Raw genomic sequence first — 12771 nt, forward strand, 5'->3', positions numbered from 1 at the left:
CTGCATTTCGGCCATATCCCTTTACAACTTTCCTATACACATATAAACCTATCCAAATGTCTTTCAACTGTTGTAATTGTTCCTGCCTCCCCCACTTCCTGTGGAAGCTCATTGCATATATCCACCAATTGCCCCTTGAAAATCTTGCCCCTGTTCCAACTGAAATGATATCAGTTTAAAGCTGTTTCATGGAAACAAAACGACTTGGGGAAAGATCTTGATATCCTGGTCTCTCTGCCTGGAATCACCACATTACTCCATGAAACTGAAAGGATCGTCTGCATCTATATGTGTCTGATTTGGTTGTCCCATTTTATCATTTCACCTGTTCATGATATTTTTTCAAATTTCCTTGTGCTATTTCCAGTAGCGTTTTCTATTTTCTTATACACCACATATGGATTGATTGAGTTTTCAGTAGCTCTCAATGGTATTTTATCACTTCCTTAAGTCCCATTTATCCTCAAAAACAATGCATTTCCACAATGTCATTATCTGCTCAGTCATAAGGGTTTAGAAAATGAAGTATTTTCCAATTATTTTCAAAATGCAAGTAAGAATACTCCCAAAGTTGATTTTGGGTGAAGGGAGATTTATTCTACATCCAGCTTCCCAATTTGACTTGGAGCACTTGATTATTAACTTTCTTTCAACAGCTTGTCATTGCAGAATGGCATTAAAATATATAACATTAATGTTATCAAACAAAATTTGATTTAATGAAGATTTAAAAAAACTGTATGAGCTGGCAATTAAAATAAAAGAAAAAGCTGGAACTTCTTAGAAGGACAGGCTGTCACTGTGGGAACGTTTCACATAGAAGCCCTTGCCTTAGACCTAGGAAGGAGAGAAATGAAGTTTGTTAAGCTGCAGGAAAGAGAGGGGAGGGAAGATGTCTCCGATAAGGTAAAATTAGGGTGACCATGGAGTTAAGCTGTAAACAGGGTATCTAGTTAGTGAGTGAGTAGTTTTCTGGTCACCCGTTGACTGCTTTCTGTAATTGGTGTTCATAATGTGGCCTTCCCTAACTTACTGAAACCAAGTATAAACTAAGCAACTGTTTTGCAGAGCCCCTGTGCTTTGCAATGGGCATCTTGTGTTCCTGACTGCAAAAAGTTTTAACTCCCCTACTCACTTCCATGCTGTCCTAGTGTTCTTGTCCCATGCACACTCATGCATCCATGATGAAGGTTCTCGAACTGAAACATCAGTTGTCCATTTCCATCCATAGATGTTGCCTGACTTGATGAGTCCCTCCAGCATTTTATGTGTTGTGTCCATCCATCTTAATTTTCTACTTTCTTTTTTCACCTTTCCTAATCCCCTCAATCACATGATCCCACCTGCCCATCATCCAATCCCCACCTGGTTCAACCAGCATCTATCCCTTGGACTAATGAACCATCTCTCCATTCCATCCCCCTTATGGTTATACACTGGCAGTCTTTCCTCTTCCATCCCAGAGCTGTTGTAGGATCTTGATCATAAACATCAGCTTTTACCTTTTGCCTCCACAGATGCTACCGGACCAGCTGAGTTCTTCCAGCATTCTGTGCTTTGTTCTAGGTTTCGGCCGTCTCATTTGTCTTCAGACAATAACTGATAACATCAGAATCAGGTTTATTATCACTGGCATGTGATGTGAAATTTGTTAACTTAGCAGCAGCAATTCAATGCAATACGTAATTTAGAAGAGAAATAAACATAAAAATAATAATAATAAATCAATCAATCAATTACAGTATACTTATATTGAATAGATTAAACATGTGCAAAAGACCAGAAATACTGTATGTTAAATAAAGTGAGATAGTGTCCAAGGGTTGAGTTTTCATTTAGGAATCAGATGGCAGAGGGGAAGAAGCTGTTCCTGAATCATTGAGTGTGTGCCTTCAGGCTTCTGTACCTCCTGCCTGATGGTAACAGTGAAAAAAGGGCATGCCCTGGGAGCTGGAGGTCCTTAGTAATGGATGCTGCCTTTCTGAGACACCGCTCCCTGAAGATGTCCTGGTTGCTTTGTAGGCCAGTACCCAAGATGGAGCTGACTAGCTTTACGACCCTCTGCAGCTTCTTTTGGTCCTGTGCAGTAGTGCCTCCCACCCCCCGCATGCCAGATAGAGATGCAGCCTGTCAGAATGCTCTCCGCAGTACATTTATGGAAGTTTTTGAGTGTATTTGTTAATATGCCAAAACTTTTCAAACTCCTAATGAAGTATAACCGCTGTCTTGCCTTCTTTATAACTACATCGATATGTTGGGACCAGATTAGATCCTCAGAGATCTTGACACCCAGGAACTTGAAACTGCTCACTCTCTCCACTTCTGATCCCTCTATGAGGATTGGTATGTTTTCCTTCATCTTACCCTTCCTGAAGTCCACAATCAGCTCTTTCGTCTTACTGATGTTGAGTGCCAGGTTGTTGCTGCAGCACCACTCCACTAGTTGGCGTATCTCACTCCTGTACGCCCTCTCGTCACCACCTGAAATTCTATCTACAATGGTTGTATCATCAGCAAATTTATAGATGGTATTTGCGCAGTGCCTGGCCACACGGTCATGTGTATATAGAGAGTAGAGCAGTGGGCTAAGCACACACCCCTGAGGGGCGCCAGTGTTGATTGTCAGCAAGGAGGATATGTTATCACCAATCCGCACAGATTGTGGTCTTCCGGTTAGGAAGTCGAGGATCCAATTGCAGAGGGAGGTACAGAGGCCCAGGTTCTACAACTTCTCAATCAGGATTGTGGGAATAATGATATTAAATGCTGAGCTACAGTCGATGAATGGCATCCTGACGTAGGTGTTTGTGTTGTCGTGGTCTAAAGCCCTGTGGAGAGCCATTGATATTGCATCATTGAGATTGAGGACACATTGTTAAGTTCTGTATTTCGATTTTAAACTCATCATCACATTTGACTACATTCCACTTTTTCATGATTTCTTCATGTAGAAAGTATCAGTCACGACGCAGACAATGTTTAATTTGGCGAGTGTGGATCCAGAGAAGCTCTACACCTTTCAAGTGAGAAGCAAGATTAACATACATCGTGGCACAACTGAGCTGTGGAGTGGGTGGAGCCTCCCTGCTTACTGGGGAAATTTTATCACAGGTAAACAACATTACTGTATAATCTTGGAATCGTAGAAATGTACAACACTGTTCATTTGCCTGTTCTGTCCTTTATTTATTTAGTCAATTACCTTTGGTAGGCCTGAAAACTGCAATCAGATAATGCATTCAGAATCAGAATCAAGTTATCACCGGCATGTGTCGTGAAATTTGTTAACTTAGTAGCAGCAATTCAATGCAATACATAATATAGCATAAATAAATAAATTACAGTATATGAATATTGGAGTTTAAAACTTATGCAAAAACAGAACAAATATATATTGAAAAAATGAGGTCGTGTTTAAGGATTCGATGTCCATTTAGGAATTGGATGGGAGAGGGAAAGAAGCTGTTCCTGAATCACCGAATGTGTGCCTTCAGGTTTCTGTACCTCCTACCTGATGGTAACAATGAGAAAAGGGCAAGCCCTGGGTGCCAGGGGTCCTTAATAATGGACGCTGCCTTTCTGAGACACTGCTCCCTAAAGATGTCCTGGGTACTTTGTAGGCTAGAACAGACTAAATTTACAATCCTCTGCAGCTTCTTTCGGTTCTGTCTTTCCGCCGACATCCCAACTCTATGTTAAGTGGATTTTCCATGTTACAGTCACATGGCTGTTCTCCTGCAACATATATTCACACCTATATGAAACACTGTTGCAGGAAAACATCATCCATCATCAAGGACCCTCACCATGCTCACTTCTTGCTGCTGCCATCAGGAAGGAGGTACAGGAGGATTAGGTCTACATCACCAGGTTCAGAAACAGTTATTACCCCTCCACCATCAGAGCCAGAGTGGATAACTTCACTCCATCCGCAACTGAACAATTGATTCCACAACCTATGGACTCATTTTCAAGCACTCTACAGCTCATATTCTCAATATTTATCATTTACTTATTTATTTATTTTTTCTTTTTGTATTTGCACAATTTGTTGTCTTTTGAGATTGATTGTTTGTCCATCTTTCTTTGTGTGCAGTTTTGTGGGAATATAAGCAGTAAGTATGGACAGTGGATGCACCCATGAGAAATGCGATGTTACATTTCCAGATTAATCTTAAAATCACCCGTTATTAACTGCAGGCCGCATTCTCCTATTCTGGGCAAACTTATTCTGATCCCTTTACAATCTTTGTGTATCCATCATGTTGTTTTTCAACCCTCTTTATTTCCAGTGTTGCTGACTTCAAAATTAGGCTGGTTGGAAATTCAAGGATCTGTAGAGAATCTGGTTTATCAGCTCTGAAATTTTAAAAATTTAGTTACATTTTGCTTAAGTTTGGATAGTTTGAGCACAATGAGTAAGTCCCTCTTCTACCTCCATTCTAGATGTGAATTGTATTGTCCACAATGAAGAATATATGACGTGTACATGGAACATCACTGGAGGGAACATAAAATACACCATGTACCACTGGTGAGTATACCAACCACCTGAAGTCATCTGGGGACTTCCATGAATTCATTCTGGGAGTATTTAATGTAGAAGTACTTTGGTAATCTTAGGACATTAAGGATCACAAAATTAAAGATTAAAGAATGGAAGGAAGCTGGCCCATCAAATCTATACTTCCCCTCAAAGTAAGAACAATCCACCTTATCTCACTCCCTGCCTCCAAGCCATCCCATTTTACCCCAACAGCCTTTCAAATTCTATTTTTTTAAAGAAATATTTATCCAGCTTCCTTTTGAAAACTATAAATGAATCTGCTTCCAGTATCACCTCTGGCAATGCATGTCAGAACCTACCATGTCACTTTTGGATTCTTGGCCAGTCACCTTCAATGAAAGCAGGCTCTCCCCATCCACGCTCTTTATTCTCTTTATTGCTTTAAACACCTCTATCAAATCTCCTTGCAAACTTTCCGGTTCCAGGAAGAACAACACCAACTTCTTTTGCCTATTCACAGAACTGAAGTTCCTCATTGCAAGAGTCTAGATAGAATGTTCCACTACTTTTCCAAGGCCTTTATATCTTTGTTAAAATCCCAATATCGCTTATTTTTCCTTTTTAACTACTTCTTGGACCTTCCTTGCCTTTTACAAAATATAATGCACCCCCTTCCAGATCACACTGTTCCTGCACCCTCTTCCAGATCACATTGTTACTGCACCCCCTTCCAGATCACACTGTTTCTGCACCCCCTTCCAGATCACACTGTTCCTGCACCCCCTTCCAGATCACATTGTTACTACACCCCCTTCCAGATCACATTGTTCCTGCACCCCCTTCCAGATCACACTGTTCCTGCACCCCCTTCCAGATCACATTGTTCCTGCACCCCCTTCCAGATCACACTGTTCCTGCACCCCCTTCCAGATCACACTGTTCCTGCACCCATTTTAGAATTGTGCCCTCTAAATTCCAAAGCTTCACCTCATTCCTAATGGCCAATTCCGGCATGTCAAGCATGGAACAGTAGGCATTCCTAATCATAGTATAGCAGTGGTCAAGCATGTTCGGACCCTGGTGCTGCAGGTGATATGTTGTCCAGATTGATAAAGTATTTAGTAAGTGAGTGCTCCAGCATTGACCTCCTTGATCAACCATAGGTCACAGACAACCCCTTATCCCCTATTACCCAACTAATTTTAAATCCAGTGCACTAAATTGCCCTGGATTAGATAGGTTCCTCCCATGCAGGACCTTACTAAAGCCCACATAGAAAACACCAGCTGCAATATCCTCATCAACATATTAAATTATCTCTTCCAAAAATTCAAATTAGGAATGCCAATTTGACTAAGCCATTTTAACTGTCCTTGAAAAATCCCCAAATCTCCAAGAGCAGATTAATCTTGATACAAAAATCCAAAAGATGATGATGTGCTTGGACACATTGGCCCAACCAAGCCCAATCAAAGGTGCATTTGTTCATCCCTTACGTCTTTTTTACAATTGCCGGTTTGTGCTGGATGGTACTAATGCAAGTACTGCAGTACTATCCCATCAGTGAGTTGCTCAATAGTGATGCAGCTGGATTTATTGCATGCAGTTGTGTTTACGCCACGTTGCCGAGAAGATGCGCGGTCCAATACTGGTATCACAAACCCGATGGACATTGGTAATTCACAATGCCGCATGTCCGGTTCACTGGGTCATTGGCGAAAGCGATGGCAGGGAGTTGCGTTGCCACAGTATCACCTGTTGTAGCTGACTAGGAGACAAGATACCGACATGCTCTGCGAGAGTCTTGGTGGTACACACTAGAATCCTTGCAGGGTAGGGAGCTGGCCACTCCTGTTGGTCCAGCCCTCCAGTGTTCAGCCAGAGGATGAACAAGCTGGACCAGGACAATCTATAGTTATGCCACTCAGGGACTTGGTCTATATTTGATTTTCTTTGTGACTGTATGTTTTTTTCTGAAATCATAACCATATTTGCTATTTATGCTTTGTGCTGTTGGTAATGTGTTTGGTACTTTGGTCCTGAAGGAACGCTGTTTCATTTGGCTATATTCATGTATTGTTGAATGATAATTAAACTTGAACTTGAATTTGAAGAGACTGAAGGCACTGGAATCTGGAGCAACAATAGTGTGCCACAGAAACTCAGTGAGCCAAGCAGCATTTGTGACGAACAAAGAATTATCAACATTTCAGGTTGAAACCTTGCATCACAACTGAGATTAACCCACAGTAATACATGCAAAATCCTGGAGAAACTCAGCAGGTCAGGTTGCATCTATGGAGCAGCATAAAGAGCTAATGTTTCAGGAAGAAACCTTGCATCAGGACTGTGAAAGAAGTCAGAATAAGCCGGTGGGGTAGGCAAGGAGTACAAGCCAGAAGGTGATAGGTGAAAGCAGGTGAGGGGGGAAGTAGATGGGTGAGGAAGAGGAGATGAAATGAGAGCTGGGAGGTGATAAGTGGAAAAGGTGAATGGCTGAGGAAGAAGCATCTGTAGGAACTCTTGTGTTTCAGATTAATCAGTTTCATCAGAATGTTATCAGACAATCAGATGCTGAATTCTCATTATCAATATGGAATAGATCATGATCAGATACTTCCAGTTAATGCTTCAAAGTGGAGATGATTCAGCAGGGAATTTATCTCATCAAGTTCTATTCTGAAAATACTTGTTTTTCAAAGAAGTAGCACCGATAAATAAACAGTACTATGCGTATGAATTTTTAGACTATCTTTCTTTCTTCTTATCATTTTGTAAGTATAACTTTTACAATGTTTAATTTCCCACTCATAACAGAAAATATGGCTATTTGCTTTTCTTTGCAGGTATGTCACACAACCAGCAGTGGAATGTAGGAACTACATTCAGCAGGTTGGCTATAACATTGGATGCAATTTCTCAGCCAGTGACATTATACAATTCAAAGACTTTCACATTCTCATAAATGGATCCAGTGATTCAGGAATCGTTACAACAAGCAACAGAAAGTTTCAGCTTCAGGACCAAGGTAAGAATATTTGTTAAGAAAACTCTGGCTGAGATTGGTAAAGCCAAAATCACGCTCTTTGGGGAAGATTATTCCATTTATTTATATTAATGTCCAGTGACAGAAGAAGTGACAAAAAAAAATTCCAGCTCAGGTCAATGCTGAGAGAACTCAGAACTAGTAAAACACTGGGAGTCAGTGATGTCAGTGTAAGTTAACAGATGGGTTTCCATAACGTACTTAGGTCCTGGCAGTGGGGCATGGTGCAGTTAAAGATATTGTAGATTGAGTTAGTTGGGCATATTACTCATAAATCTTCAAAGGTGATCATAGATGTTGTTGACTTGCATATCATCACATTAATTTCTGCTGATAGCATTCTGTTATGTAATGGTTTGCTTTGAATTTTAAGGCAATCTATCCTCAAAAGATCAATGGTGAGCTCAGTTGCAAAGCTAGATTTTTTGCTTGCTTGGATTTCAACATTTGGCTGATTTGCCAGTTAACTTGATTCTACCCAATTCTCTTACTTTTATCAATGGTTTCTGATTTGTTATTGTGACTCTGCATTGCAGCACTGGGTCCAACCCCAGCAATGACCTTAGCGTTATAATCATTAACTTACAATCAAAAAGTAAGTCCGTAATTTATTTAGTAAGAAAATAAACTTCAATATAAATGATAAACAAATAGTTACACATACTTTAATAATCAGGTGAAGAAATGAATCTTTGAGAAAAATCTTCAAAGAGGTGTTTTAGGCAAGTTAATTTTGAGTTTTAAATATCTGATCAAAGAGAGACCAACATTTAGTTTGAAAGTTTCAGGTGGGATGGTAGCATAGTGCTCAACATAACACTTCAGAGGGCTAACGACCCACATATACTTTCCTCCACTGGCTGGAAGAGTTTGTACATTTTTTCTGTGGCTGTTTGGATTTCCTCCAGGTGCTCTGCTTTCCTCCCACATTCCAAAGACATATGGTTAGGGTTAGTGAGTTGTGGGCATGCTACCTTGGCACCAGAATCATGGAGAGACTTGGAGGCTGCCCAGCACACTCCTCACTGATTTGATTTGATGCAAAGTACACATTTCACTTTGTGTTTTGCTGTACAGGTGACAAATAAAGCTAATCTTTTATCTTTTGAAAGTTTCATGATCACCACTGTTGACTCCAGCTTTTTATTTCAGATTAATTAATATCATCTGGATGGTATGCAATCAAACACATGTACAGATCTGTAGCTAATATGTCTGGATAGTTAATGATGTGGGAAGTTTTCATCCATATCCTACAGATGAGGAAATTGCAATATCCAATCTTCGGATTGAATTTGAAATGATGCCAAAATTCTGATGAAGCTCTACTCTGATAAGCTTGGATTAAGCTCCTTTTCTAACAGGACTAAAATTCTTTGCTACATTTCAGTGCAACCCTTTCCACCTGGAAACCTGAGAGTCAATACTTCAGAAAGCAATGGTCTCCTCTTGAAATGGGACGCTCCAATGGACACAGAGAGATGTTTGGAATATGAAATCAGGCACCGGAATAACAAGGACAAGGAGTGGCAGGTACAGAGTGACAGTGACTACGCCATGAACACGAGTTTCCTGTCGAGGCTAATAACTAACTCCAAAGAGTGGGTTAGAGCAGCAGAAGTGGTGTAACACCTGCCACTGTCAATTAAGATGAAGGGTTCCTCCCTCAGGCAACTGGATTGGATCTCTGTTGGTCTTTCCTCACACTGAAGGCCATCTGCTTTACGGCTGGTAAAATAGACATAGAGCTATAGGATAATGCACGTAAATCAGCCATGATGGAATGGTAGAGCAGGTTCAATGGGTGAATGGCCTAGTTCTGTTCCCATATCTTAAAGTCTTATGGCTCAGCTTGTACATGGCAACTGAGATATCTTCCTAAGCTGGTTCCATATGCCTGCATTTCGGCCATATCCCTTTACAACTTTCCTATACATGTATAAACCTATCCAAATGTCTTTCAACTGTTGTAATTGTTCCTGCCTCCCCCACTTCCTGTGGAAGCTCATTCCATATATCCACCACCCTCTGTGTGAAAATCTTGCCCCTGTTCCAACTGAAATGATATCAGTTTAAAGCTGTTTCATGGAAACAAAACGACTTGGGGAAAGATCTTGATATCCTGGTCTCTTTGCCTGGAATCACCACATTACTCCATGAAACTGAAAGGATCGTCTGCATCTATATATGTCTGATTTGGTTGTCCCATTTTATCATTTCACCTGTTCATGATATTTTTTCAAATTTCCTTGTGCTATTTCCAGTAGCGTTTTCTATTTTCTTATACAACACATATGGATTGATTGAGTTTTCAGTAGTTCTCAAAGGTATTTTATCACTTCCTTAAGTCCCATTTATCCTCAAAAACAATGCATTTCCACAATGTCATTATCTGCTCAGTCATAAGGGTTTAGAAAATGAAGTCTTTTCCGATTATTTTCAAAACGCAAGTAAGAATACTCCCAAAGTTGAGTTTGGGTGAAGGGAGATTTATTCTACATCCAGCTTCCCAATTTGACTTGGAGCACTTGATTATTAACTTTCAACAACTTGTCATTGCAGAATGGCATTAAAATATATAACATAAATGTTATCAAACAGAATTTGACTGATTTAATGAAGATTTTTTTAAAAAACTGTATGAACTGGCAATTAAAATAAAAGAAAATGCTGGAACTTCTTAGAAGGACAGGCTGTCACTGTGGGAACGTTTCACATAGAAGCCCTTGCCTTAGACCTAGGAAGGAGAGAAATGAAGTTTGTTAAGCTGCAGGAAAGAGCGGGGAGGGAAGATGTCTCCAATAGGGTAAAACTAGGGTGGTCATGGAGTTACGCTGTAAACAGGGTATCTAGTTAATGAGTGAGTAGTTCTCGATCTGAAACATCAGTTGTCCATTTCCATCCATAGATGTTGCCTGACTTGATGAGTCCCTCCAGCATTTTATGTGTTGTGTCCATCCATCTTAATTTTCTACTTCCTTTTTTCACCTTTCCTAATCCCCTCAATCACTTGATCCCACCTGCCCATCATCCAATCCCCACCTGGTTCAACCAGCATCTATCCCTTGGACTAATGAACCATCTCTCCATTCCATCCCCCTTATGGTTATACACTGGCAGTCTTTCCTCTTCCATCCCAGAGCTGATGTAGGATCTTGATCGTAAACATCACTTTTTACCTTTTGCCTCCACAGATGCTACCTGACCAGCTGAGTTCTTCCAGCATTCTGTGCTTTGTTCTAGGTTTTGGCCGTCTCATTTGTCTTCAGACAATAACTGATAACATCAGAATCAGGTTTATTATCACTGGCATGTGACGTGAAATTTGTTAACTTAGCAGCAGCAGTTCAATGCAATACATAATATAGAAGAGAAATAAAAATAAAAATAATAATAATAAATCAATCAATCAATCAATCAATCAATTACAGTATACTTATATTGAATAGATTAAACATGTGCAAAAAAAAGAAATACTGTATGCTAAATAAAGTGAGATGGTGAATCGCTGAGTGTGTGCCTTCAGGCTTCTGTACCTCATACCTGATGGTAACAGTGAGAAAAGACATGATCTGGGTGCTGGAGGTCCTTAAAAATGGATGCTGCCTTTCTGAGACACTGCTCATTGAAGGTATCCTGGGTACTTTGTAGGCTAGTACCCAAGATGGAGCTGACTAGATTTACGACCCTCTGCAGCTTCTTTTGGTCCTGTACAGTGCCCCCCCCCCCCCCCCGCATACCAGACACTGATGCAACCTGTCAGAATGCTCTCCGCAGTACATTTATGGAAGTTTTTGAGTGTATTTGTTAATATGCCAAAACTCTTCAAACTCCTAATAATGTATAGCTGCTGTCTTGCCTTCTTTATAACTACATCGATATGTTGTGACCAGGTTAGATCCTCAGAGATCTTGACACCCAGGAACCTGAAACTGGTCACTCTCTCCACTTCTGATCCCTCTATGAGGATTGGTATGTGTTCCTTCATCTTACCCTTCCTGAAGACCACAATTAGCTCTTTCTTCTTACTGATGTTATGCCAGGTTGTTGCTGTGGCATCACTCCACTAGTTGGCATATATCACTCCTGTATGCACTCTCGTCACCACCTGAGATTCTTTCAACAATCATATCATCAGCAAATTTATAGATGGTATTTGAGCTATGCCTAGCCACACAGTCATGTGTATATAGAGAGCAGAGCAGTGGGCTAAGCACACACCCCTGAGGGGCGCCAGTGTTGATTGTCAGCAAGGAGGATATGTTATCACCAGTCCACACAGACTGTGGTCTTCCGGTTAGGAAGTTGAGGATCCAATTGCAGAGGGAGGTACAGAGGCCCAGGTTCTGCAACTTCTCAATCAGGATTGTGGGAATGATGATATTAAATGCTGAGCTACAGTCGATAAACGGCATCCTGATGTAGATGTTTGTGTTGTCGTGGTCTAAAGCCCTGTGGAGAGCCATTGATATTGCATCTTTGAGATTGAGGACACATTGTTAAGTTCTGTATTTCGATTTTAAACTCATCATCACATTTGACTACATTCCACTTTTTCATAATTTCTCCATGTAGAAAGTATCAGTCACGGCGCAGACAAAGTTTAATTTGGCGAGTGTGGATCCAGAGAAGCTCTACACCTTTCACGTGAGAAGCAAGATTAACATATATTGTGGCACAACTGAGCTGTGGAGTGGGTGGAGCCTCCCTGTTTCCTGGGGTAAAAATGATACCCAAACAGGTAAATCAAACATGCAAGCAAAACCATTGACAAGATCTTGATAAAACGTGTCATTGGGATGCTCTATTCTAAAGTTGCTTCTGATGACATGGGCTTTCCACCTGCTGGTAACCAATAGCAAGTGTTACTTGGAGTTAGAATGCTTGCGAGAAAAGGTATGCACCTTTTAGAGCCAAAGAGCACTGCAGCACATAGACAGAACATAGATAGTCAGTGCCATCCTGATCTTTTGCCTAGTCCAACTGCCTACACACAGACCACAGACCTCCACACCACTCTTATCCATGTACCTATTGAAACTTCTTTCAAATGTTACAATTGAACCCACCATCTCCTGGTTAAATGAATGGTACTAAATGAGGTAAAAGAAACCCCTCCTCCAAACAAAAATCATTCCAGGTGCTCCTCTCCATTTCATTATACTGTGAACCAACTTACCAAAATCTAAGACTCCTAGACAGTTCATTATGGTGATTC

General features: G+C 40.6%; 1 protein-coding gene across 1 annotated transcript in view; it reads left to right on the forward strand.

Moving 5' to 3' along the window:
- LOC140734225 (prolactin receptor-like) overlaps positions 1-12771 on the forward strand; it is a 76656-nt gene that overhangs the window by 45780 nt on the left and 18105 nt on the right. The window contains exons 6-10 of the mRNA XM_073057911.1: positions 2952-3111; positions 4447-4534; positions 7354-7535; positions 8944-9086; positions 12129-12294. Coding sequence (XP_072914012.1) covers positions 2952-3111; positions 4447-4534; positions 7354-7535; positions 8944-9086; positions 12129-12294 — 739 coding nt within the window. The remainder of the gene's footprint in view (positions 1-2951; positions 3112-4446; positions 4535-7353; positions 7536-8943; positions 9087-12128; positions 12295-12771) is intronic.

Source organism: Hemitrygon akajei, chromosome 10 (genome assembly GCF_048418815.1).
Source record: "Hemitrygon akajei chromosome 10, sHemAka1.3, whole genome shotgun sequence".
In the NCBI taxonomy this organism is placed as follows: domain Eukaryota; kingdom Metazoa; phylum Chordata; class Chondrichthyes; order Myliobatiformes; family Dasyatidae; genus Hemitrygon; species Hemitrygon akajei.